The sequence below is a fragment of the Manacus candei genome, unplaced genomic scaffold, assembly GCF_025592945.1.
Source record: "Manacus candei isolate 608988 ecotype Guabito, Panama unplaced genomic scaffold, ASM2559294v1 h1tg000074l, whole genome shotgun sequence".
Taxonomy (NCBI): domain Eukaryota; kingdom Metazoa; phylum Chordata; class Aves; order Passeriformes; family Pipridae; genus Manacus; species Manacus candei.
Window position 1 is genome coordinate 481,909 of NW_026138122.1, and position 27,855 is coordinate 509,763.

The following is a 27,855-nucleotide window of genomic DNA, read 5'->3' on the forward strand; positions in this document are numbered from 1 at the left end:
CTGGGATAGACATTTTGCTACAGGCTCAAGCAAAATTCCAAAAGATTTCGGGAGGTACTTGTAAATAGGGCATTACTTGGTAATTACCATGGTGATTGCTAAAGGGTCAGAGAGTGGCAATGAGAACAAAGAGGCCTAGGGAAAAAAAACAGGAGCTCATTGTAAAAGTATTCAGATTTTGTCTGCCAGTGCCAATAAGCTCAAACTATCCCCACTTCACACTTTGTTTTTCAAAGAAAGACTATTTACATCCCTGAGGCATGGAATTACAGCAGGGTAGTGCTGGGTCCTACCAACCCCCCATCAGCCCCTACCCGACAGCTGAATGCACCCCTGGCAGTGGTGCTCACAACTCACCCTGCAGGCTGGTGCGATTTCACATTCTGCGGGGCTTTGTGCCTCGCACAGGCACACCCACACCCACACCAGCGCGCCTACACCCGCATTTAAGTACAACTTTCCTTGCCTCGATCAGGGCTCGACACACACTCCCCACCCTGGGCATCCTCCTGGCTGCGCACAAAGCCGGGAAAGAGCTCAGTGAGGTTCCCCAGCTTTAACAGGGAGCTGCTTTCAAGTCCGCTGTGCTTGTGTCCCCCCTTGCAATCTCTGCCCCAGCAGGCCCTGCCCCGCTGTCTTGGCTTCGCAGCTCTGCCTCTGACCTACCTCGTTGCTGAGGACTGTGGAAAATTTAACACCTCAGACTGCTGCCTACAAATTGACGATAATTATGAAGCCGTAATGGAAATAGCCTCCAACATCCGAAAAATAGCCCATGTCCCAGTCCAAAAGTGGAACTCCATAGTAGATGGGGAGTGGTGGGCTAACTTCTTCGGGAGGGCATGGTGTAAGAAAGTGGGATTCTTCTTATTATGTGCTGTCTCTGGATTATTGTTCTTACCCTGTCTAATCCCATGTTTTATGAGATTAATTTCTAGTGTTGTCCAAGGGATGCAATTAACTGCCATGCCAATGGATCGAAGACCACTACAACTAGAGGCCCAGAGAGTCAGAAAATCATGATCTTGCAGCTGGCCCTCAAACAAACGAAAGACATGGAGAAGGCACAGAAAACGTTTCTTGAGTGGGAACTTGCCAAGCAAAAGAAAGAAATGAACAAGGCACAAGACATACTAACCGAGTGGGAGCAAACCCAGAAAGCCTAAGGACAGTCAGCAAGAAAGGACTTATAATAAAACCATGGATAAAGAGAAAAAGGGGGAAATATGAGAAATAAAATAATCCGGGTTTATTATAAGTAAATTGATTTAAGTGGAAAGCAGGGGAGTGTTGTGTTGGGATTTTTTCTTATCTTTCATTTAATGTCAGGAATTTTAGGCGCCTCGTGAAGATTGTAAGGTGAAAAGAGCCCCATCAGGGCTTGACACCAAGGGAATTTCGCGGCCGAGGTAGGGTACAACATATAAAAATGAAAAATTTACCCTGGCCACGTGGCGGGTCTTTGTATGCAAAGGGACCCCTCTGTGCTGTACAGGGGGGCACGTCATCAATCAATCAGGCGGGAGGGCGACACCCCCCTCCCGAGTTCGAAAAATTACCTTTTAAGGTAAAAATACCTGTTACCTGTTGAATATTCAACAACTTCGGTGGCCAAGGGTACAAAGGGCGTGCGTTTTTCGAATCGGGTGTGCTTTTCCATGCGAATGGCTTGGGACTGCACCCAGCACTGCCAATAAAGGATTTCTTGCGGCAAGTTTCCTTGTCCTGCAAGTGTTTTTCTTTTTGCCGGTTTTTTTATTTTTTATAAATTGAAACAAGAGATTTTTTTTCTCACGGGACTTCCTCAGAAAATCTCAAGGCATCAGAAACCTGGTACACAGAAGTGCTGGGTGCCCACACTTACCTACTGAAACACTTCATTTTTGTCATGCAAAGTGTGCTAAAAGCTGCAGTTTCCAGAAAATAAGGGTTTGTTTAATAATGCTCGGTAATACAGTTTAATCTGTGATTTTCCTTGGTTTAAAAAAAAAATAAAAATTAATAAGAATGAATAGAATCCGACTGAGTAGCTCACAGCATTAGAAGCTTTTTGTGGTCTGTGTAGGCCACTCCTAGAAAGTTGTGACACTACATTTCATGTTTATGTGCTTGCACCAAAGTGATGCTGAGAGTGAAAATCTTTGATTCCAGGCCAAGACCTAGAGGAGAGGAAACTTTGGTGGGCACAGCTTTTGTTTTTGTGCATCCACACAAGATTGTCTCCACAAAACAAACTTCCCAACTAGTGTTCCAGCAAAGGTTCTTCACATTCTTCCAGCTCGAGCCTCAGTCCTTGCTCTCCACATTCCCTGCTTTTCCACAGTACTTCTCCTTCTCTTTCTTCTCTTTCCCCTGCTTCATGTGTTCCCAGTCTCTCTCCACTGCTCCCACCTACTTGCTCCCAACACCTTTTCTTTCCTTGACCTCTCTCCTTGCCTGATCTACTGCCTGTGACCACAGAGAAAGTCCTCTGCAAGGCCTACAGTGCAGACCAGGACAGGATATTGGTTTGTAAATTATACAACAACTCCACTGTAATTTGTTAGAGACTTTTAAAATATCTATATTTGGGTGAAACAACATGAAGAACATTACCAACAAAGAACACCAAGATTAATTGGGAAATTAATCTCTTAACACTAGAGTTTGGCCCAAATGACCTGCCCCTTCTCCATCCCGTGCTGAAGTGCAGGTTAGAAAAAGCCAACGTCCACAGCAATGTGGTTCTGTCTGCAAAAAAGGAAAAAGAAAACAAATAACATTTCTTTCCACATAACTTATTGAAGTAAAGTAGGATATTTGCAAATATATTTCGTTCACAGTGTGGCAATTAATTAAATAATTATACTTAAATAAAATTCCCAGCTTCCAAAGTAAGCAATAAACAATTCCCTCTAAACTACTGTATCCTATGATTTTCTCTCAATCATGAGGTTTCACTATTAGCTGCAGAGAGGGTTGAATTACTGCTCTGACAAACACTAATTTGTCTTCAAAAAATTTCTTCAGGTGACACTTCTTGTCCATAAGCCTCAGGGTCTTCCTGACCCCATGGGTGCCTTGTAGGAGTTTTTGTCAGATGCCAGTGATTCCAGTTACGAGCCACCAGAGCAGATAGGTCCCAGCAGGGCACCTGAGTAACACTGAGTAGGAAATGTTCATCCTGCCTGAGATTAAACCTCTCAAAACTGTTGAATGACTGCCCAAATAGGGCATTTGATAGGCAAAAACAGAAAGAACTTATTTCCATGCCACCAGTGTCTGATGGCTATTCAAAGATACCCATCCGGAAGATTTTCATGAGGTGCTGAAATTCACAGGCTTCAGGGGAGCAAGAACCATGCAAACTTTGTAACACCTGCACATCAAAAACAAACAACCCCCCCCAAACACAAAAACCACCAAACCAAACAAAAAAAACCCCCAAAAAACCCCAATCAAACCAAACCAAACCCACCTCCCCCCCCCCACCCACCCACCCACCCACCCAGTTAGTGATTTTGAGCTTACAGAAGAGACCTGACTCCGCTTTGCACGTTTCCAGAAAAAGCCAGCTCCTCCTTTTTAAAGCATCTGACAGATCTGCAGTACTCCCAATGATTTCTTCGTGGTGCAAAAGTGCAAAGGCAAGAATGGGCTGACAATTCTCTTGGAAATCTGCTCTAAAATCTGCTTCAGCAGGAGGACTAATGTGTCATGATCCATCCAGCTCAGGCTGGATCCACTCAGCTTCCACCAAGAAGGTGCCTGCTCGTTGCTGCCTACATCACACGTGGTGTTTTCTGTTGCTTTGTTTGGTGGTTCCATGTCTTCAGCTAAATGTGTGCCAGTGTGCACAGCACGTTTGTGTGTTTAACTGTTTATGCAGTGCTGGCACAGACCTAGGTTTGCCTGACAAGATGTGCCTCACGAAACCCAGTACAGAGTGTGCCTCATTTGCAGCAAGAGTCACTCCTGGACCATGTTCAGCCTCATCCACAGCATTCACCAGCTCCTCTGCAGCAGGGCCCCACTTTGACAGTCACTTCCCAGCTGGGATGGACGCACAGGATTATCCTACCCCAGCACACTACTGGCATGTTTCTTTTGCTGGGCTTTGTAAGCTTTCTAGCAGCCCAGTGCTCCCATTTCTGGTGGTACCTTTAGGTTGAGGCTCTGCCTCTTCTTGTGTCAGCCACTCTGTCTAATTCAGCACTACTGTCATCCCACAGCACCAACCACGCACATCACCCGTGGCAATACTTTTGCCACTACACTTACACCTAATTCCCCCAGTGGAGCAGGGTCCCAGGGGAATGGTTAGAGGTGATGTTCTGCTCTGAGACACCCTGCCCTGCCCACCTGCACCTGACACAGCTCACCCTCTGTGGGTCCTGTCTGCCCTCCATGAGCTGGGCAACCTGCTGGGCTGCCAGGAAAGCATGCTCGGTGGCCTGCCCAGGTGGAACCATGCTGGATGAAGTCTAAGGCTCCCCATGTCTCTTGCCCCAAATTTGGGCCTGAGACATGACCTATTTTAAAACCACGATGATGTTTTTTTTTCTCCAGAAGAATGGCCACAGCTGCTAACTCCAGCCTCTCTCATGAACCTGGTTACATCCACACCATTCGCTCAGCAAGCACTTCTTTCTCCCCTGCAGCCCCAAGTTCCCACAGAAAACTCAACCAGGGGATGAGAAGCTGCATTCATTTGGAAAAACAGGACTAATGATAATCAACCAGGACACTGATGCAGAGTGAAACCTTACTCCCATCAGGAAAGGCAAGTGAACAGCTGATAAAGCAACATGCAGTGGGCACATCCCATTAGCATGTTGCTTTCCAGCCTCTCTTCTACCACAGGGCCTTACTCCACGTGCAGCTGCACATCAGTCCCCCATCAGAGGTTTCACCTCGGTCCCTATGCCACAATCTGGCTATAAAGTGTTTCCAAAATCCATGCAATCAGCTCCCTGCTCTTATCTCCCACTAACTCCAGTCAATTATAAAACATTTTAAGCTCAGTGACTTTGGTCTTTTCTTTGTAGAATGTGCTCTGAAAGTGAATGAAGGTTGTCATGCCATCACCTGTCTAACTGCAAAAGGCTCAGCCTTAATGTCCCCTCTAAGATCTTGACCATGAGATGCAAGTAGGGCACTTTGTCACAAAGTGTCATGAAATGTCTGGCTGTGATGATCTCCACACTTGTGACAGTAAAGTCCTTGCACCAACACAGAGCCAACAAAAACCCAGACTTGACATTCCATCCCTGAGGCAGTTGAGCTTGGGGTGCAGGCAGTGCCATGGCTCTATGGTCTCACTTGATTTACATTCAGCCAATATGACCTCAGACCTTGACTCTGCTGGGTCCTTGACTTGGAGCAATTAAGTACAGCCCTGCTGTTCCTGGGACACAGAGGCAAAACTTTTCTTGCCCTCAAAGATGAGAGGAGTTCTGATGGTAGAACCAAAGCTATGAATGTGCTGCACACAAAGGGGCTGTCCACACACTTAATGTCTGCTTCCTGTCATTTGGTTAAAGTGGGACAAGCTGCTCAAGTCACAGGGCTAATGAAGGCCAGGGCTTCCCAGTAGTTTACTCTTGTGGGATGTCAGTGGTGTGGTTTGTAACATGGAAGCAACTGAGTGGGGAATCAAGCCTAAAGGACTGGCCTTTTTTCCATGGGGAAAAATTGCTCTTGGACACCCAAGCAGATGGGATTTTGGTTGGAGCAATTTCCTGGCACCTACCAGTAGTAACTCTGTTCCTGAGAAGCCCAGTGCCCTTGTGCAGGGTACACTCTGCAGTGCAGTGGTCTCAAAATCAATGAGCACTTTACCCAGCTGAAGGCTGCAGATCATAATGTCGGCAGGATCTGAAGTAGGAAATTTAGACAGAAAAAATGGTTATTTAAAACCTTGTTGCAGAGACCAGAAGAAAGTTCAAGCTATAACTTTTGTATGAGTAATACTATGTAGATATCATACATTTTCTATTGCATGAAACTCCAAAGGTTTAATCGATGCATGGCATTTTCCATGTTACCTATCTTTGTCCCTCCTGCGACACTGCTGAATCAAAAGAGAAAACATAATGTTTCACAAACATGAAAAGCACCAACTGTTCTGCTCCAGCAACAGGCACCACTTGACTTACAGGTGGAGGAGATCTCCAGTCTAAGATCCACCTGGGTGACTCCGAGTTTTGTGTTGTCTGTAGTTCCCTCACCATGGGAACTGGTACTCAAACGAGACACCAGTGCTTAAAATGGGACATACTCCTGCGCCTGGAGTGGAGAGCTGAAAATGTTTTTAAATAGGCTTATGATAATGTCAAACTGAGGATAGTCTCCAGGTCACCATGTTATACGACTCCCACTTCACCCACAAACACTGGCACCGCAGCTTAATCTGCGTGATGAGGAAACGAGAAGTGACAAGAGCCAGCACATGCTGCTTGGGTATCCATTTCACTCTGCTTTGGGCCCTGCCAAGGAAAGTGCTTACTTGGAACAGGATTTTCATCACCAGCAGGGAGGGCAAAAGCAGCTGTTTAGCACACCATCCCTCCTCAGCACACACCTCTTTCATTCCCCATCCTCTACAAGTGCAAAGCGAAGCACGATCTGACTTTGCCCTCTGGAGGCATGGAATTGGCATGGCACAGAGAGACAGAGCCCCAGAGGTGACTGAACTACTGCACTGCCTTTGGAACATCTGCTAGGAAAATCCATTCCCAACTACAACTCCCCATGAGTCAGAAGGCAGAGCATTCATTGCTGGCAGGGCAGCTTCACTACTCTCCTCTCACGCTGACAGTCAGGTTTTTGGTTCCTTCAGGGTAACACGACCCCAGTCTTCTGTGTACTTCAAGAACATTGGTGTCAGTACAGGAGGTTGACACAAACTCTTTTGGTACAAACTCTGAAGAATGTGGTTTGAAATACTGCCCACGTCTGCATCCAGATACTGGGACTGCACATGTGGGTCCTCAGCAAGTGCCACTTCAAGGTTTATTCTGCTAGCTCCTTAGTTTATTCTGCTACCTCCCACGTTGCTGGGATGCCGCACAAAAAAGCAAGTGGCCAGTGACTTTGTGTTTCCTTATTTAGCTAGGAACCAGGGCTGGGGTTTGTTTGCTGCATTGAAACGGAGCTTCACACACACAGATTTTTCTCCAAGCAACTTTGCTGGAAACCTCTAACAGAGCTGTGTTTCACTAGGATGACCATCTCCCACCTCCCCTTGCTCCCTTAAACATCATTTGTGCAATGACCAAGAGGGCTTTGGGAAAGCTTTTCCCATGGAGATATAGACTCAGCAGTGCACTGGTGACCTGAGTTCTGGAAGAACTGGCAGGAGACACCAAGACATGGGTGGGATCAGCTGTACAGCCATGCACAGCACCTGCACACCTATGCACATCCACCTTCCTGCACACACATCTGCCCATATGTTTCTGTCTACATGTCCACATGCAAGGCTCGGGTCCAGCCACACACCTGTGTGTGCTGCCATTTGTTTCTATGCACACTCACCTGTCAATATACAATCATGAACTCTCATTCACATCCTAAACCCCACATACCAATGCCATTGTACACTACGAGCTTGTGCATGCTCACCCTTCCAAGCACACACATCCCTGTGCACACCTGCACACACATTCCATCCCACCTCCAGGACCTCCTGCCATCTCCTTTATATTCTGGCTCGCAGGGATCACCATGCCAGCAGGTGAGGAGGCTGTGCTGTCCCCAGGCCTGTATGTCTGTGCCACAGGAGTTCAAGTCCTGGGCAAGCGTTCCTCACCAGCTGGGGCACTCAGCTGCTGTCTGACATTCAGCCCCAAGTATCTCAGCAAACAGGAGGGAGCTGGCAGGTAAGTATGTCCCAGCAGCAGCCTGCGGAGAGCCTGGCATCCTTCCTGGTTGGATCATGTACCTGTGAGGTCCTGTGGCACAGGGATCGGGGACAAGCAGGTCAGATCAGGGGTAAGTCAGTTGCATGGGAGCCCAGCCCTGTACCAAATCGTTGCTGGGGACCAGTTTCAGTGCGTTCTTTATAGCAGCTGTGCATGCTAACTACACCGCCAAAGCCCACACTTACTATCTCTCCCCACGTAGATCTGTCATTGTGTGGTTTAATTTGTTTCGACCGCTTGATTTCCCCAAAGGAGTGTGGGGTTCTCTGGGCGTCACTGCCCTGAGCCTACTGCCCCATGCCACGGACCGGCAGCAAGCATCTCCTCCGACAGCGGCGGCCGCTCACCGCACTTCGGCTCTCCCCGCGGCCGCCAGCTGAGCCGACCCCGACGGCGCCGGGCCCCGCGGGGAGGCGGGGACAGTGCCCGTGCCCAGACACCTGCACCGGGACCCTGGAGCTGCCCCCGCCCCGCTCGGTGCGCCCCGGTCCCCCGGCGCTGTGCGCTCCCGACGGCCGCGGGACAGCGGAGCCCCGACGGCGCTGGGGACGGGGACGAGCGGAGGGGGCGGGCGAGGGGTGCCGGGCAGGGCGCTGCCCCCACCTGCGGCGGCGGCGGCGGCGGCACGCCCGGCCCTGCCCGCGCCTCCCGGGCGGCGGGGCGTAGCAGGGGGAGTGCCGGCCGCCCGGGCGCGGAGCCGCCGGACACCGCCGCATAAAAGCCGCGGCGGCGGCGCGCTTCGCCTGCTCGGCTGGGCTCGGCTCGGCTCGGTCCGGCCCGGCGCGGGGCCGCCCCGACGGCCGCATGACCGCCGAGAGCCGGCTGCCGCCGGGCCCCCCGCCGCTGCCCCCGCCGCTGAAGGCGGACGCGGCGCCGCCAGGAGAGGAGGAGGCGGCGGCGGTGGCGGGGTCGCGGGGCGGGCGGCGGCGCCGCAAGCGCCCGGCGGAGCGGGGCAAGCCGCCGTACAGCTACATCGCTCTCATCGCCATGGCCATCGGGCAGGCGCCCGAGCGGCGACTGACGCTGGGCGGCATCTACCGCTTCATCACCGAGCGCTTCCCCTTCTACCGCGACAGCCCCCGCAAGTGGCAGAACAGCATCCGCCACAACCTCACCCTCAATGACTGCTTCGTCAAGGTGCCACGGGAGCCCGGCCGCCCCGGCAAGGGCAACTACTGGACGCTGGACCCCCACGCCCGCGATATGTTCGAGAGCGGGTCTTTCCTCCGCCGCAGAAAACGCTTCAAGCGCAGCGACCTCTCCACCTACCCGGCTTTCCTCGCCGAGCACCCCGACGCTCCGTGCCGCCTCCTCCCGCTGCCCGCCCCGCCGCCCCCCGCCGACCTGCCCCCGGCTCCCGCCGCCTCCTGCGCCTTCGCCGCCGCCTTCCCCGCACAGGGCTGCGCCTCCGCCACCCTGCCCCACGCCTACGGCCCGCTACCCACCGCCCCCGGGCCCTACGCGCCGGGAGGTCACGGACCGCTGTACGCGCCGTCGGGGCGCATCGTGCTGCCCGCCTCGCCGCCCGCCCCCGCCGGGGTCTATGGTCGCCGCTCCCCCGCGCCCTACCCGCCCCTGCCCCACGGCTACGGCGCCGGAGGACACCTGGGCACCGCAGAGCCCGGACCCCGGCACGGCGCCTATCCCGGCGGGCCCGACAGGTTCGTCCCGGCGCTCTGACCCATCCCGGGTGACGCCCGACAGCGCGGAGCGGAGCCCGGGAAAAGGCGCCACTGGACCCCGGGAAGATGCCATCTGCCCGAGCCTCCTGGCGAGGAGTGGCGCTGTTAGAGACCTGGGGTGCCCTGTCCAGCCCTGTCCACTCTCGCTAGAAAAAGCCGTAGGGATTCCCAAGTGCCTGAACGGTGCAAACAGACCATTCCTCTTCCACAGCCTTTCCTGGGGCAGGTGATCAAAGCCTCCTGCCAAGCTCCCGCTCTCCCAGCACATCCTGGTAGGGCCCTTCCTGGTCTACCTGGGAAGATCTCACTTTTAAAAACACCTCTGCTGTTGATGATTTTATTTACAGAACAGGACGTCTGTTGGTGCAGGGTAGGAAGGAGGCAGGAGGAAGCGTTCCCCGGCCTCGTGCAGGCAAATATGTAAAAGTGGGATGCATGGCACTGATGTGGTGGCATGTCCCTGATGTTGCACAGGGCTACTGCATTAGTGCCAGGCTTTGCACCAGCAAGGTGGCCAGGGCTGGAGAAGATTTGGATGCTGGAGTTGCAGGCAAACACAGCAAGTCAGATCTCTCCAGGGGTCATGCTCTCTGCTGTAGGGGTGGGAGAGTGGTGAGATTGGAACTATAAAAACTTCTACCATGAGCATGCCCAGCCCCTGGAAGAGGGACACAGCGAGGCTGTGAGACCTCTGCCCTTGGAGGGCTTTCCAACTTGGTTGAACAGAGCCGGATCTATCTCCAGAATTGGATCCAGCATTAAATTTGGATGTGCTTTGAGTGGAGACATGATCCTGAAGTCTATGGAGGTACTTACATCCTAAATTACTTTGATCTTAAGGTGAGCCTAGCTCTGTCTGTAGCCTAGAGAAATTGGCATCTGTGGGGGAAAACTTTCTTTCCTGAAACACAAGAGGCAGGACATGACGCCTTTTCATCTTCAATTGCTCCACGTTCAAGCTTTCTTAGGATGGAAAAGAGACCAGAAGACAATGTGGGGAGGGAAAAACTAACAGGAACATCTATAAGAGGTAAAGGCTTGAAAATAGATCCATTGGGAAACTCAAACAAACACCTCCCAACATATTCCACTACCTCTGGAAGGGGCCTGGAGCAGTGGTGTTTGCCCAGGGCTCTGCCTGGGGCTGTGGATGTAGAGGGAACTGACATAGCCCTGCTGTCCAGGTCTGCTTATACAGCTCCTTTTTCCTGGGGAGGTGGGGAGCCTGTGTAACCAGAGCTGGGAGGAGGTTGGTGAGAAGATCCTGTAGTGGGATGGTGCCTTACGTGGGGAGAGGGAAGTGGAAAGTGCAGCCAGAGCGTCAGTGAGAGTTTTGGAAGAACAGAGAGGGTACACACACAGCGGGGTCTCACAATAGAGAAGGGTACAGATTATATGCATAACTTATGAATAACTCAGGTTAGAAGTTTCTGTTCCAACCTCGTACTCAAATCAGGGTCACCAATGACTCAAATCTGGTTGCTCTGGCCTGTCTAGTTGAGTCTTGGTCACCTACAAGAATAGAGACACAGCACAGTCTGTTTGGGCAGCTTGACTGTCCCTTGGGGGGAGAAGTTTCTCCTTGTATCCATCCATTCATCACCTCTCTAGTTGCATTTCATGTCTACTGTATCTTGTCCTGCTACTGTGCACTGATGCAAAGAGCTCTTGATCCCATGAAGACACCTGTGCCTTCTGCTCCACAGAACATTTTTCAGATGAGGTCCTCAGCAGGATGAAATTTGTATAGAGGCAACTTCCTTGCCTTCTCGGGGTGCTTTGGTCCAAGTATCCAGGTGGGACATGAGTCTCCAGGTGGATAGGTGTCCCCACAGCACAGTTTGGCATGGAGAAACCCTTTGCAGTAGGTGGACGGGAAAAGTTGTATGCCTGTCTTCCATGCGGCTCTGAGGTAGGAGATGAGTTTTGGACTCAAGGCCTCAGAGTGCTAAAGGTGGCATGTGGTGGGTGAGTCACCCCATGGGCTGGGAGGCTGGGCCTGGCCTGATATTGCTGCCCCTTGTCCATCTAGACCTGTTGGTGGTACCGCAGGAAACTGCTGCACATGGAGCTGGGGAGGTTGCATTGCCACCAGTGGGGGGTACAGACAACAAGTGTAGGCGCCATTCAGGTCTTTGGTGTGGTGAGGTGGATCAGATTGTTCCTTTCCTTTCCCTTCTGAAGAGCTGTGTTTTATCTTTCAATGTCCTTCCCGGTCCTGGCACATCTAGAAGCTGCTTCATCCTGGAGGGAGCAGAGTCTTGTCTGCAGCTTGGCTGCCTCATCCTGGGGCAGGTCTTCTCAGCAGCCATGCTAGCTCCTCTCCCATCTTCTCCCTTCACCATCTGGAAGAGGAGCTGTACATCTAGCTGTGCCAGCTTCCAGGTTTTTTGACAGCTGCCTGCTGCCTCTCTGCTTTCACTGCCTGCAAGGACTGGACTGTGTCCCTTTGCTAGCAAGTCATGCTGTCCTCTTGATGGTTTGGGAGTAGCTGGGAGAACTGTCCTGCCTTTTAATGTTTTCTTTCCTTCCTGTAGAAGCAGTTATCAATGTGGATCAGATAATTTTCCTGATCCTAGAGGCCTTCTGGCCCTTGTTTCTCTTCAGCCTAGATTTGTTCACTGCTCCAGCCCTGGTGCTAGTCTGAAGTTCAGTTTTTAAAAAAAAAAGGTCACCAGTGATGATACAGGTCTTGTGCTGCTTCTGACCTCAGGTAGCATCTGTGGCCAGTTCAGGGAGCAAAATTCAATGTCTTGAGGACATGCTTGATAGATCTTGATGACTCAGAATGCACAGATTGTGTAGTTTGCAGATAAGGTCTAGATGCTTGTTCTTGTTTCTCTGCAGAAACAAGACCTAGAGAAACCAGGCATACCTAGAAGATGTACTTTTTGCAGCAGATGCAGTGATGAGCTTGTTGCATCAAGAACCTGAGACATGGCCAAAAACTGCTTAAAATTCTGTCACAAAACAGCTGGAAACCCTGGGCAAAACCATGAAGAGCTACAAGGACTGTTCAAGAGACTCTGCATCTGTGTGGGGTCTGTGCTTTGAGTTTTTCGAGGTGAAGATAGACAAAGCTATACCTGTCTTTTGCTAGTGCTGGCAATGCTCGAGCCTCCCTCTTCCAGTGGGCCTGAAGATGCCAGAGATCCCTTCTCAGCAGCACTGTTGTGGTTCTGTGGCTGTTGCAACCTTCCTGAGCTGTCGTGTAGGCTCAGACACAAAGGGTTCGCTGAACATTGCTCTGTGGGGTCTGTCTGGGTTCTGCCTTGTGGCAGCAGGATGTGCTGATCCTGTGGTTGTGCATGTGCCTGTGTGTGTCATGCAGTACTGTGGCCACTGACAGAAGAAGATAAGCTTGTTGTGTCCCTGGGTAGCCGTGGGGTTGGGTCTCTCTGTGAGGATATGGGGATATGCTGAGGGGATATGTTAGAAGATTGGATCTCAATGTACACTTGTGCCATGGGGATATGTTAAACATTTGGATCTCAATGTATTTTTGGCTGTCACTTTGCTTGTAATTCTCAGGCACCATCAAGAATAAGGACAAATTTTGATTTCTGGAAGTTTTATTGTAAATATCTGAGGGCCTTCATTTTAACAAAGTTAGTCTAAGTTTCAAACTAATGTTTTGATTTCTGGGAGAAGAGTCCAATCAATTTGGATTGTAAACCTGTAGGAAACTCTTAACTGTGAGCACTGACAAGAAGAGAGAAGGGCCTTGAAAGAGCTCATTTCTCAAATGCATCTTGGTTTCTGTTCTGCATGAGTTCTGGTACAGTCAGGCCCTGGGCAGACTTTGTATAGCCTAGGAGAATATTATATTCTATATTGGAGGGTTTTTTGTATTTACTCTTCTACTTCACTTGAAAAGGAAATAAATCTTTGTCTTGTTGTTTGTAATGAAGTGTCTGAATTTTTCAAGCCTTCCCTCTACTCCTGAGACCAGGAGTGATACAGAGCAAGACGCACGGCATGTGCTGCTTCTTGCATTTCACTCTGTTTGTTTTACCTTGGCTTTTTTTGGTCTGCTGGGTTGCTGAAGACATCAGAGGGAGGAAGGGGACAGCAAGGCCAGGCCAGAGTTGGCTCATCAAATTTCTGCCACCCCCCTGAGTCACCAGTCTGCTTTCAAGGTCTCCTGTCAGGCTATAAGCATGCCCCAGACATCAATGGATGAAGCTCCATCCCAGCCAGGTGTCTCTGCTAAAAAGGGACAGGTAGGGAAGGCTACTACCTGTGAGAGGACCAGAAGCTGAGAGGTGGGCAAAGGTATTGTGCTTGGCATTAATTACTCTCTGATCGTTCCACCATGGAGCTGTGCCAGCTAGAGAAAGTATTACTGCTGGAGACAACATTATGTTTTCTGTCCTGTGGCAGCAACACCAGAAATGCTTGGTCTTGCCTCCTGCACCCAAGGCCAGTTAGGTTTTTTGGCTGCAGAGATGGAGTTCCCACAGCCACAGGCTGACACTGTGTTCACCTTATGCAACAACAATATCTGTGGGAACAATTCATCAGGCAACAACTGTAGCTGGTGGGGGTGTAAGAGGCCTTCAGGGGGCAACTCCACACCTCAGGGTGGTGATCTGGATTGCACATAGGTAAGATGATGGCAGAGGTTGCCCCATCTCCTGCTGAGAGCGTGGTGATTGGCTTCCCAAGGGTGTTTGAGGGATAGCAAACTCTGCAGCTGCTGCCCTGTCAACAGCCCAAGCTGCCTGGAGGGCTATGAATGAGATAGGAACAGGTAGTTTAATCTGCCATGTTATCAGAGAGCAGATAGGAAACTCTTCTTCAATGGCTTTGGGACTCCTAGATGTGATTTATCTGCCTTCGGAAGTGAAAAGAAGTGCATCAAATTTATGAGAAAGAGTAGGCGGGGTAGGCAGCTGCCATTTGGCCAGGAGAGATTACCTTGGAGAGAGTCCAAAGCTTTGTGAGTTGTAGTTAGAGGTCAGTCTGTGTAGCTGGAGTTGGGCTTTAGCCATTACTTAGAACTGCAATGCTGGAGTCAGTGATCAGAGAGGATGTCCCACTTGTGCAGTACCCAGATGTGAACTAATGTTGAACACCTCTTTGGAGGTCTGACTTTACAGGGTCTGGTGTATGGAAATACAGTGGCCCAGGTTGGCACAAAGAATAGCTTCACACACTTGTCTTTGTATAGGCCTGAAGCCCTGATTCATTGGAGGCTCTCTCTAGACAACAGAGCTGACTTCTTAACTCAGTCCTGTTTGAATTTATGTCTTCTCCATGTCCAAGGCCAAGAAGTCAAGGTGGGAGATAGTAGCATCCACTATTCCTAGAAGCTGGGGTTATTTCTGAGAGTTACTTGTGGATGTGGAGCAGTCATCCTACCTCTCTTTCTGTGGGCAGACTGAGGGGCAGAGAGGCCCACCTCAGGACTGCCAGACTGTGAACTCTCAATGCCTCTGCAGTATTTGAATACAGGGCATAGAGGAACCAATAATGTAGTGAACATGAAGTACCATGGCCACACTGCTTGGGCTAAGGGCAAAAGAGGCTATATCCTAACCTCTTCTGATGATTGGAAGTCCACAGGGTCACTGTACACACAGGGCTGGATGTCTGGCTGAATGTGGCCATGGAGGAAGCAGGAGTAGTAACTGTGGGCTGGCTCAGAGGAACTCACTGAGCCCACTGCTGTCCCTTTCCTTTCACTGATGCCAGGAAGCTAAGATTCACTAACCAATTAAGAATTTGCAAAGCTGTCGTCTGAATGTGAACTATCCAAAGAGCTCTTAATTGGCTAAAGATCAGCTTCTGACCTTTTTTGTTCGGTGCCAGCACCAGAGCCTCTGGTCTGATTGTTGAGATGCAGCTCACCTGGTGCGTGAAGCACTCCAAGTGCATCATCTTTGAGGCTGGCTCTTTCAAGGTGACCATCTGCATCTCATGTTGACATCTCCCACTCGGAAAAAGTGCTCAATAATTCAGGCTGTCACCCTCAGAGGTTAACAAATTGTGTCCTATGTTTTAGCACATAGCCTGTCATCGCTGGTTAATACTCGCTGGAGTGCTGACTCTAGAAATGGCCATTTAAGTAGTGGTACCCTGGCCACCCTATCCCAATCCATCATTCTGTATCTGGAATAGGCTAGACAAAAAGCAGCAGCCACAGAGATGGGTGTATTGATGGGAGCAACAGGAAGTGGTGAGTTCATTGGAAAATCTTGCAATACAGGTCAAGATCTGGCCATCTCATTTGGGCATGTGGAGGATCCCCAGAGCCAGGGCAAAATGGCACTTTATTTAGTTGTGAGCATTCAAAAATTGGGCTGTGTAAGTGACAGCTCAGTGGTGGCCTTTGGAAAAGAATATTTGGCTCCACAAATATTCCCCTTGACTGAATGATGTAGTAGATTGGATGACAGTCCAGTTGTTCAAGCAGCAGCCAGTTGTATGTAGGCGTAGATGTGCCAGCTTGAATTTGTTCTCTTCCTAACTTCTGTCTCTGTCCCTTCCTGTGTAACACCAAAAATCTTGTTATGGACAAAAAAAGCACAGTGTAAGTGAAGCCAAGAGTCCACCATTACTACATGCAAAAGTTTTAACAATATAATATTTTCAATTATTAGTCTCACAGTCCGATTAATGCAGAGAAACCCCAGTAATGCATGTGTGATAGCTATACACACATACACATGCACACCCCCCAATAAATTCAGTATCTACCCCTGCTTCTTGATGTTATGTTCACCTTTCCTGTGTCCTCAGGTTGATGGTTGCAGAGGCTGGGGGCAAGGGGACTTACAACAAGTTATCAGCATCCAGATGTCTTCAATAGGCAGATCATGATGTTCCCAGAGCAGGTTTCCTTCTCTTCATCAGGAGGCACATAATACTAATGGTGATGATTTCTTGCTTCTCAGTCTTTGGGTACACTTGAGTTTATTTCTGTATCTATGTTGCTTTTCAATGGTTCCCAAATTATTGTTTGTTTTTTTTTTCTGATGTGGTTTGGTGGTTTTTTGGTTGTCCTTGTTTTGTCTAAAATTGCCTTTACTTGAATAACATGGGCTTGCACTCCAGCAGCAAGGAGTGACTGACCACTCTGATAGGCTCGGACCCGTGGTGTTCCCCTGGAGTTACAGACACTTCAGGCCACCCTGGCGTGGTGTGAGAGGCTGTGTCTGGGTATTACTGTTGATACTGGTGGCTTTTTCACGGAGGAAGAAGGGGATGATTCAGGGCTTGGACCTTTTTGCAGGAAACATTTGTTAAAAAAATTATGATGAGGTTTTCCTTCTTGGGTACTGTCTTCTGTATTTTGCCTTCGTGGCGGTTTTCTCCACCCCTTCCCTTCCAGAGGAAAGGCAAAAGAAAGGCCCACTTGAAGCAAGCAGGGAAAGTGGTTTCAAGTCTTCCCACTTAAGCGTAAGCACCTCTCTGCCACAACAGGAGCTAGGCTTGAATCCAGGAAGATCTAATGTATTTGGGGAGACCTTATAGCACCTTCCAGTACCCCAAGGGGGCCTACAGAAAGGTTGGAGAGGGACTTCTGACAAGAGTATGTGCTAGGACAAGGGGCAATGGCTTTAAAGTGAAGGAGGGTAGATTTAGGTTAGGTATTAGGAAGGAATTCTTTACTGTGAGGGTGGTGAGGCACTGGAAGAGGTTGCCTAGAGAAGCTGTGGATGCCCCATGCCTGGAAGTGTTCAAGGCCAGGCTGGGCGGGGCTCCGAGCAACCTGGTCTGGGGGAAAAGAGATGATTTTTTTTAGCGTCCTTTTCAACCCGTACAATTCGGTGCTGCCGCTAGGGAGCACTGCGGGATCGGGCGGGAGGGAGCGACCGAGGAGCGAGGGGAGCCGCTGGAAATGCGGAGCGACCCGTTTGGGTCCCTGCGAACGGGTGGCTCGTTCTTTCACAGATCGCAGTGCTGGGCTACGAGAGCTGCACCTTCAGCCTGCGGTCAGAGTTTGGACAGACAAGCAGCCACGTCCAGGGGCATGTGATTAAAAGGCACACGCTGCGTTTCAGTGCTTTTGCAAACTCTGTGGAAGGTGGTGTGGAGAGGAGAGGGTTGAAAAAAAAGGATCATTTTTAAGGCTACAAAGCTCAGATTGCGTTGTTTGCCACACAAGCTGTATCCTGGCTTCTCTGCATTTTCTGTGTTGTGTCAGTGCAAACCTCAGGATGTCCAAGGGAGACACAATCACAGCCATGCTCAGTACCCCAGGTCCATCCAGATGGACTGAATTTCAGGCAGGGGGTTTAGGCAAGTGGCCATTCCACCTGCCAGATGTGGGTGAGCCCACACCTGGAATACCGGGTCTATTAGAGTAACCTAGTACAAAAAAAAGACATTCTTATGAATGAGCTCAGCTAAGGCCATCAAGGCAGAGAGCTGGTGCACAGGGCAGGCTGAGGGAATCGGGCTTGTTCTCATGGAGAGTAGGTGAGCATGGAGTCTAACTTGCACTCCTAAAGAGGGTTAAAGAGAAGATGGAGCTGGAGTCTTCTCTGAAGTGCAAGAGGCAAGAAACTAAAGCTGTACTGAGGGTAAGTCTGGTGGGACAGAAGGAGAAACTTTCTTTGACTGAGAGTGGGACAGCCCTGGGATGGGAAAAAGGGAGGGGTGATCTCACATCTTGGAAATTATCAACACTTGTTTGGAGAAAGCCCAAAGTAGTCTGGTCAGAGCTAGCCATGCTTTGAGCAGGGATTGGATTCAAGATCTCCAGAGACTTCTCCTCATTTAACTTTTTCTAAAGTTATATGATTTCCTAGTGAAACAGGAGAGTCAGGCCAGGTGGTGGAGTACTGGAGCTGGACACACAGCCCCAGTCTCTCAGCCCAGAGGGGTATTTATTGAAATGGTGAACACAGAATGGGAAGGATCAGAGCTAACAAACTCTGAGCAGGAAATGGTGGCCAAAGAGGGAGTGGGTATTTGCAGTCTCCAGGATTTACTGCTTAAAGTCAATATTAGTAAATTAATCAGCAAGTTTTTCTTATCTCTGCAAGACCAGGCTCCTGTGGGAATGGACAGACAAGCAGCCACCCTGTGGGAATGGCTTTTCATGGAGCTTTGGTAGCCTCTGGCCCTAAGTTGCTTGCCCACTTCTTTCTGCTGGGGCTTAGCTATGACTTCACTTCTGCTAAGGACCAGAAGACCTTCCTGGCTCAAAACATCACCCATGAGCAACAACCTGCCACAAATCACCCCTGACTTCCTGCAGATGTGGGGGACTCTGTGTCACAAGAGCAATTTGAGAAGTGGGAAGCCAGGGTGCACAAACCAAACAACTTCCCTTCTCCCGTAGAGCTGGAAGCGTGTTTCCTGAAAGGATATTGAAAGGTAATTGTCAGTGGAAAGAGGAGAGTCTGGTTCTCCTGGACACGATATCAGGTTCCCTCTCCTTAGCTGTCCTGTCATAGCTGTGACTGTCAGCACTCAGGATGTCACACTCTTCAGGATATGGGGACAGGACCCATGGCCCTGAGATAAGCTCACAGCAGCATGTTCAGCCCTGCCCAGCTGACATTAACCAACATCAAGCTGAACCTCACAAGTGAGGAGACAACCACAGTGGTCATGTCCACTACACATCACAACATGCCTTGGTTTTGTGCCTCAGGAAGCAGGATAGAGCATCCTGGAAGAGCCTCAGGCAGCCCTGTCGCCATATAGCACAGCAAGGATCACTGTGTCAGGCACTTACCTGGCTCCCTGTGCTGGCCCCATGGCTCAGCATCCATTTCCCTGCACCCATCACCTGCTCTTCATCATCAAGAAGGCTACAGTCAAAGTTCTCTGACCTCCCCCAGCCTTCCCCTTCATGGCAGACCCAGATCATAGTTGTCATCCCAGAGGGTGAACATTTCTTTTGTCTGACACTCTATTAATGGCCCTGGGTAAAGACATCTCTCTTGGACTCAGGAAGGAGGGAAGGGAGGGAGAGGCTGATTTGTTGCATCAGCAAAACAGCAACTTCACTCCTCTAGATACCTCCACCCTCGCCAGCCTATCCCCAGCTCTATTCAGGCAGCAGGGCCTACCTCAGAGATACATGTAGACCCCCATGTGTCCAGCTTCACACCTGAACTCCATCCTTATGAGCAAGAGCTCTGTTATATGTCCTCTCATCAGAGAAGGAAGCAGTGCATGGTGAGTGAAAGTGCTGATAAGGATGGCTTTATCTTTTCTCTGATAAGATTTATTGTTTGCGGGCACACCTTTTCTTAATGTCTGCCAAACAAGCCAGTCAGGTAAAGAGCATGTGTGAAAGTGTGCGGTTCCTGGAACGATTCCAAGACTTCCTGGACATCAAAGGCATCTCCACAGAGATAGACAGAGATGTTTTCTCTGGTTCCTGCACACCTCTGGCCACAGGGAGCTCTCCAGCCCCTGCAGTGCAAGGGTTGGCACTGCTGCCCACGTGTATTTCAGCAGTGAGTGTTGCTCTGTGTTCACGGAGACCTCACTCTGACAGACCTTTACCACCTCCTGCAGCTCCTCTTCACATTGGAGAAGGTGGAATATAGGATTTTTGTGCCCTCCCTAATTGATGTGAGCTGTAAGATGAGTCTAAAACCTCCCAGAAGTTTCTTCTCCCCAAAATCTAAGGAGCTTTGGGAACCAGGAGAGTCTAAATGTCTGCAGATGTGGATTGGGCAGTGTGGCTGATTCCCCCTTCCTGTGAGCACTGCTGAGGACTGGAGAGCTGGGAAGAGCCACTGTCTCTTGCTGGTCCCCACCAGGTGGGGCTCCAGCAGGTGGAAGGGTCTCCTGGCCTGACTGGCAGCAGCCACAGCCCAGCCCACCTGTGGTGTGGGCACCACACTCGCAGGAGGACCCCAGCACCACTTTTGTGACGGTGTTCAACCCTATCATGACCTCCTGCCTGTGGTTCCACCTCAGGCCAGTGCAGCCTCAGCTGCCTTCACCCAGTGCCTTGGCCTAGGATCAGCATACCTCCCAGCCACAAGCTCCCTCCATGCTGCAGGGTTCCCACAAGGCCCCCCTGTTGTACCTTACCTGTCTGGGGTTGCAGATGAGGTTTGGGTGGTTCATGGCAGAAGGTGAGAGGTCTTGCTCTGCTCCCACCAGTATCAGTTACTCAAAGAGAGAGTGAAACCTTTTGTTAGCTGGTACGTCTGTGGAGACCAAAACAGTGCCAAGATACCTGTGTAGGGGGACCCATCCCTCCAGGAGCTGCCCATAGGGAGTGGGCTGCATATGCTTGGTTGCGGAGCTGCTGGATGCTTTCTGCTTTGCCACCCACCAGGTGCTGTAGAGCTTCTGGCAGTGTATCTGCAGAGGTCATCCCAGGATTCCAGCGTGGAGAGGCTGTGCTAAGAGCTGGTGAGCACTTGCCCCTCATGTGACATCCCTGGGAGCAGAGCAGGGGTGGGAGTCAAGGGTGTCCATCCTGTCACTGGAGAGGCTGTTACTGGTGTCACCAGTGAGCCGTCACACGTGCCGTGATGCAGAGCCTGGAGAGCTCTGGGACAGCAGCATCAACATCTCTGGAGCCAATAAAAAATCCCCCAAATCGAGAGTGATCTCAGGGCCTGGCCAGCCCTGTGCTCTGGGAGACAGGCCCTTGGTAAGTCAGGTAATGGCAATATGACCTCCACTCCACCTCAAGAGGAGAAGGACCCTCTGCGTCAGGACATTACAGGAATGTAAGAGAACCATTTTCCCTGCCCTGCACACAAGCAAAGACCCCAAGACCCAAAACGTGGGGAAAGGGAGGATGCCCCATTCCTTCCCGGCTTCAGGAAAAGTCCTATTTGCATGACTGGGGAGCCAGGAACACAGTGGCTGTACAGAGTGGTTCCTCTCTTTGCCCCAAATGGCATTTCCTTGACAAACGTGTATGATTCAGCCAAGTTTCAGCTGTTTTTAACCATCTTTTGTTCTCCTTACATGGTGGCTCAGCAAGGTCAAAGGGAAGCTGCCCAGAAACTGAAACCAAAAAGCATTCCAGGCTTTAGTAAAACAATTTTATTGTTTTTTGCAGAGTAAAACTGACCTTGAGAAAGACCTTCAGAGTGAAAATAGAAGCAGAAAGGGATGTATGGCTTCAGGGATACAGGAAAAAGCCCAAGGTGTGCAGCTCCAGCTGACTAAAAATTATACTGGGTTTCAGGTTTGCAGTGCCACTCACATTTATGCAAATCAGAAATGGCTTTCAGAAGGATGGATGCTGGACTGTATGCTTAACCTGTGCTGTGGCAGGACACCATGAAGCTTTCTGTGGGCCTGAATGAGACAACCTGTCTGCAGAGAGAGCAGGGGGCTCATAAGCCACAGGCAGCAGGCAACTCCCAAAGGACTGCCTCTGTACAGTCGACCACACTGTAACCTGAAAGAGTCACAGAAAGCAGAGTGACAAGGAGAATGTGGGCTTTATGACTAATGAGAAAGAAGCTGCTGCAGTATTCATCAGAGTTTGTGAGGCAGGAGTCAAAATAAGTAAAATCCCCAAACAATCAGAAAATCAATACAGATCATTGTGCCTAGGCTTCGTGAATGAAGATTTGTGATTAATACAGAACATGTGTGTTGAATTCGTTATCCTGGTGGTCGTTTTCCAGAGGAGTATTGAAATCTTCCAGTATTTCTGCTTCTGTTGGTTTCACCACCTCCTCTTCACCTATAATGCATGTAAGATCATTTCATACTGGGGTCTCTCATGTGTTTTCCCTCTGTCCCATGCTAAAGCCCCCAAGGCCAGTCTCCTGTAACTGCATGTTTGGTAGCTCCAGATGGACTGCCTGCTTTTCAAAGGCAGTCTCAGTTGTGGAGTGGAGTTGGAGTGGGTAAAGCCCTGGTGGGTTTAAAGGCAGGAGGCAAATAAACATAAGCCTGATGGTTGCCCATTTCAAGACTTCTGGGCTGGAAGCTGCACTGGTGTGATGTGCCACAGTCAGCCCCAGGCCTCAGGAGGCAGAATGGAAGTTTTCTGTGGCACTGAGGGCACTGTATGCCTTGCAGCAAGAGGCCTTTTCTTCCCTGCTGGCACAGACATTGCTAGGAATGTAGTAATTGGGGGTCAGAGGATGCTCACCTCCTCTGAAGCAGATCCTAGGTTTTCCTGGTTATGAAGCAACCTGCATACTGGGCCCACTGGCTGCTGTAAGTAAATGTGCTCTACACTTAACAAAGCCAGATCTGGGAGCAACTCCTGCTACATTAGCTGTAAATGGATTTCTCGAGCCCAGACACCAGTCTGCCACTCAGACCAGCTTAGTGCCCTCCATGCCTCAGTCCTGGCAGGATTTGAAGGTGTAGTTGCCTGTAGACACCTGCCCCTTGCCCTAGTGCCCACCCTTCCCTCCCCACCACCCCAGTGTCCATCCTGAAACTGGGTGGACTGTGGACAGAGCATGCCCAGACTTTGGCTTTCTCTGACCAGCTCTGACCTCAAGAAACAGCATCTTCTCTACACAGCATCTCTGCCCTAACGTGGCTCTTGGCAGAGCCACAGAAGTGTTCTTAGGACAAGGAGCTATTAATTAGAGCCAGGGACCGCAGACCCCATCCCAATGACTCTACTGACAATAGTAGACTTTTTGTCTCTCCCTGTGACTTAGAGAGCACAATCTGTCCCCTCAGCCCCAACATGCCCCCCACCCTTTCACAGCTACCCAAGTAACGTTTGGTGGGGAAGGAGCCCATGCCCTAGAAGTGCTGTGGAATGATTGTTGATGGGGTGGGCAACCTTGGCTGACAGTTCTCCAGAGGCAGCACTGTACTGCCTCCCGAGCCACCATAGGGTCAGCAGCTCTGTGGCAACTCACCTGCAGGATCCAAGCTCCTGGCTGCTGGCTCCTCTTCCACTGCTACTGGTTGCATCCCACTGACCGGGTTGTGGATGGTCAGCATGGGCAGCTGTTCTTGGTACACTGGTTCAGGCAGTGCTGGCTCAGAGTGCACTGGTTCAGGCAGTGCTGGCTCAGAGTGCACTGGTTCAGGCAGTGCTGGCTCAGAGTGCACTGGTTCAGCCTCCTCCTGCAGCTCAGGCTGGGGGTCTGTGGTTGGTTCCGGGTCTAGGGTGGCCTTCACCTCTGGCTGACGGCCCCGTCCTCTTTTGGCTCCTCTGCCTCTCTTTTGCTGTTGGTTCTTATGCACCCTGCCAGGGGGTTTCACACGGGTGAAGACTTGGGAGTAGGGCAGAGGACTTTCCCTCCTGAGCCTGGCATGACAGCCGTCTGGGGCTGCACCGGTGGGCAAGAGCTTGCGCATCAAATTTTTCACCAGCCCCACACTTTTTTTGAGGTTTGCTTGCCAGCCAACCAGCCACCTACATAATCCACGCCCCCCATTAATCACTGTCTCCCAGCTGCTGGCTGCAGGTCACCTTTCCCCGCTGCAGACTGATGGCTCTGTCCTTGGGTGAAGATGTAGAGGCTGGGCTGCCATGCTTAGACTCAGGTTAAGTGCACCACAAAAACAATTCCAAACCAAAAGCAAGATTTACCTCAGAACCCACTGAGTCGAATCTTTCTCCAGGGCTTCTGCTTTTCTTTTTCTGAGCAGCTCCCGGTCCCTCAAGCGGTGCGTTATGATGACATCTGCAGGGATAAATTGAGTGCTAATATGATATTCTGACCAAGGGCACAATTTGATCCTTCCCTGCCCAGTGCTAGAGCACTGATGCAAGGGGCCATGCTTTTTTTGGGTTTTGATACAAAACTGCTTGGGTGCTATACTTCCAGCATAGCCTCAGTGGGGAGGATCTGATGACACAGCACCCAAATCTCCCAGGCTCCTAGCTGCAAATTGCTCTAAATTTCTATCTAGTTGCAATTTTCATCCTGGTGCTGCAGTCTTGGGGTGACCCTTGTCCAACCTACTCCCCTACTGTATTGGGACCTGATGGAAGCATGGGGCAGGCTTCCTGTACCACAAAGGGAAGTGTGAAATCCTTTGGTCAGACATCACTACAGACTGCAAGATAATTCTTCATGTTTGCTCCATTGTTACCCTTTTTCCCAGGCAGCTGCAACTGGCCATTGCTGAAAATAAGATGCTTATCTAACTAACTAAGGAGAGCCTTGGGTGGCAGAACAGCCAGTCCTACAACGTAGGAGCAGCTCTGTGAGGGAGAGAGCGTGAGCCAGAGGCACAGCCTGCCCCTACACAGCTGCTCATGTGTATTAGGCTGAGACCCTGAAGACCAGACCGAAAGAGACCAGAAACCAAGACAGGGCTAGTACACTCTGCTGGAGGTGAGAAGACTGGTCCCAAAGACCACACAAACAGCCCCAAGATGGATTGCAGAAGACCATGGCAAAGCTGAAGAAAGACTAACTGATATGAGAAAGCTCCAATGCTGGCTTTACCATTTGGCCAAGATGTGCAGGTTACCTACAGCCACCAGCAGAGAGGAGCACCCCCCAGATCCCAGTCACCCTGTGACATGCCTTCCTAGGCCAAGCTGAGCTGTGCTCATTTCACTGACTACAAAGGGCTCCAAATGGCTTCCTAAGGCAAAGACCAGCCTGGTGAACAGTCTGAACTTCACCTCTCCATGTCTTTGCTCTAACAGACAGCATCTCTGATGATGTGGCAATAGGTCCTATGGTTTCTGATCCAGTCAGCTTGAGTTTTCTAGCTTGGACTCCAAGCTATAATAATAAAAACCTGGCTCAAATCAAGTAGCATGAGATCAATCCCATGAGACAAAGGGCAATACCACTTCACTGACACCTGGAGGGAGAGGAAATTCTTCCCACCTGTATACTGAAGAGATCACAAAAGAATTGATTTTTATAGTTTCAACAAAACCCACACAATGAAAAAGCAAAACTGTGACCTGCTTCTTTTAGATGTAATCAGATCCATCTCTTTTCACAAAAAGCCTCAGCTCACACTAAAGTATTAGATCAAATCAGTGAAAATGGTCATTTTGTCATTCCCTTGATCAGACGGGAGAATTGGCAAGATGAAAAGGACTTCCGAGGCTGAGCTGGAACTATAGCTCTTTTATCCCAGGTGCCTGTTACATGCAAGAAAAACTGTAGTCCAGACAGAAAAAAGCAAAACTGACAGCAGGAGCCAGCCTCTACCCAAAGTAGATCTTTACACAAGACACTTCTGATAATTAATTATAATCTTGCAGAAATTTAACTTGGAAAAGATTTATATTCATCTCTGTGCCATCAAAGCAGAGTCAACTTTAACATTACATCATACTGTCCAGGACCCTGTCCAGGGAAGTTGAGAGTAACTCAAAGAGAAATGGGAGGTTTTTCCGCAACATAAAGCAGTATCAGAGGCAGTAGTGCTCAGCCAGCAGGAGATGGCTCTGCCATCCACATAGCAAAACTCAGGAAGCTTCCAGGGAAGATGAGGTTACAAGTTGCAGTAGCAGCACCTGCAGAGGGCTTCAGTTCAGCTGCTGAAGTCTGTAATCCCTTGCACATCCCATTTGCAGCCAAGGTAACTTTCTTTTCCCTTCGAAATGTATTGTGAGCTGTAAAAGCATTTTTAGCTGCTTGTAATCAGTCTCTCTCCCAGGCCTTTCTAAGCAAACACTCCTCATTAATTTCTAACTGGTCCAAGAAAGCACTCCCACAAGAGCTCCAAAGCTGTCCGTCACCTGCCAGCACTAGGCAGGAAAGATCACAGTAAAACATACCCATCCTGATGAAAAATCGTTCACTAGAAGACACAAAGGCACAGAGATTAAATGAAAAGAAAAAAAATCAAGCTATAAGAACGATGAGACAGTATTGCCAGTCTGCAGACAATTTATTGATGCTGCCTGAGGGACTTAGAGTTGAAAAGCCTTTACATGTGTTTCTGCCTTTGTGATCTGAAACCTAACATGTAAAAAGACACGTATACTTGCAGTTAAATGTGCATCCTCCACCCCCAGGTGTAAACTAGTAATTGTTAGCTCCTGTTTTCGAAACCACTGGTGACAAAGATAATTCTCTCCTCTCTCCAAAAACTTAAGTTAGGAATGGTCTCATCATTACCTGGCACAGCATACTCCTCACGGGCTGCAGAGCGTGGCAGGGAAGAATCCGGAGAAGGATGGTCTTTGCTTAAACTCTCCATTGCTCTTTGCAGTTTTAAACAGTAAGCAGCTTAGTTCCCTGGAGAAGGCATCTGGAGATACTGGTGCAGCATAAAGAGAGCTTGAAAAAAATGCAGACTGCCCGCCCTAAACCTCTTATCTGTCCAGGCCACTGGGAGGGTAATAATATTCTTCTTATCAGAGTGCAAAGGTGTGAAAGTCTCTATCCAGGATCTACTCTGTGGATTGCAAAACATGTTAGTGCTTTTATACTGCAAATAAATCCACTTTGGATAGGAAATTTACACTCACTGTTGCTAAATTGTGACTCAAATGCTCTCCTTTATGGTGGACAGATGTTGCATGGCAGGCCAGGATGCAGCATTGCCTCACTGCTGGTTTCCAGAATGAGATGCAAGGAGGTGTTGTTAGTCCTTGAGGACCCTTTGAGAAGTCTGAAATGGGATGTATGCTATCTGAAAGGTGTTTGCATAGGACCCTGGAAGTGCTGGAAAGGGACATCCTCCAGCTCCCCTCGTAGGACTGTCTGCTGCAGGAGGTCAGGACAGCTGGGTTGTCATATTCTTTGGAAACCCCCAAGGACAGAGACTGCCAAAGTCATGTTACCTGTCCAAGGTCTACACCACCTTCCTGGGAAATCCAGACAGAATAATAAATCCATACCTGTCTGTGCATGTTGAGGACTTCCCAATGACTTGCTGTTCCAGTGGATTGAGGCTGTGAGCAAAGCACTTCACTCACGAAGGAGGATGGCAATGGGCAGCCCCAGTGGAAACAGTGGGAAGACCCAGCTGGTCCCTTGCTCCCACAGGATGATTTCCTTTAGCAGTTGTTCCTAGCTCCCTGTTGCCCATCTCAGCCTCAGGCCTGCACAGCATGCAGCCTCATGCAACCTCTGTAGGACCATCTGCAGGGCCAGGACAGCTGCCAAGGAGAAGCTTCTGCTTGGTACAATAGCTTTGGTGCCGAGAGCCTGTTCCCTGTTCTGTGGGAATGGCCAGGCCCTCAGGTCAGTGCATGTGAGATGAGGTAGCAGTCCTGGCCTCCCCCGAAAACTGCCTTCAAAGTTTCTCACATCAGGATAGCACAGAAAGGCTTAAGATTATAGTGTGTATAACAACTCTGATGGACCACAGACACCTCTTTACCCAGCTTCTAATGCAGTCAGTGCCAGGGTATTTGGGATTCAGCTTCTACCAACAGTTTTCTCCATGAGACACTCACCTACTTATGCACTGCT

The 27,855-nt window shown here is 50.0% G+C and overlaps 2 protein-coding genes and 1 long non-coding RNA gene across 4 annotated transcripts in view; 2 read left to right on the forward strand and 1 right to left on the reverse strand.

Annotated features, from left to right (window-relative positions):
• The window catches only part of LOC127480669 (uncharacterized), a 47,644-nt gene extending 45,893 nt beyond the window's left edge, over positions 1 to 1,751 (forward strand). Inside the window, exon 3 of the long non-coding RNA XR_007907978.1 lies at positions 927 to 1,751. This is a non-coding gene — a long non-coding RNA (uncharacterized LOC127480669). The remainder of the gene's footprint in view (positions 1 to 926) is intronic.
• A 6,957-nt stretch (positions 1,752 to 8,708) lies between these two features.
• Positions 8,709 to 9,584, forward strand: FOXE1 (forkhead box E1). Its single transcript, XM_051809017.1, has one exon. The coding sequence runs from the start codon at positions 8,709 to 8,711 to the stop codon at positions 9,582 to 9,584; it is 876 nt and encodes a 291-aa protein (XP_051664977.1).
• An 11,969-nt stretch (positions 9,585 to 21,553) lies between these two features.
• HEMGN (hemogen) lies at positions 21,554 to 26,766 on the reverse strand. 2 transcript variants are annotated; one of them, XM_051809085.1, is made up of 5 exons: positions 26,554 to 26,766; positions 24,048 to 24,141; positions 23,512 to 23,699; positions 23,368 to 23,481; positions 21,554 to 22,220 (listed from the first exon to the last, which is right to left on the reverse strand). In XM_051809085.1, exons 1-5 carry the CDS (start codon positions 26,633 to 26,635, stop codon positions 22,111 to 22,113), a joined length of 588 nt encoding a protein of 195 aa, XP_051665045.1. In that variant the 5' UTR covers positions 26,636 to 26,766; the 3' UTR covers positions 21,554 to 22,110. The 2 variants fall into 2 exon arrangements, with proteins under 2 accessions (XP_051665045.1, XP_051665044.1); XM_051809084.1 differs by having other exon boundaries at positions 23,368 to 23,699; positions 26,554 to 26,749.
• Between the last annotated feature and the right edge of the window lie 1,089 nt (positions 26,767 to 27,855).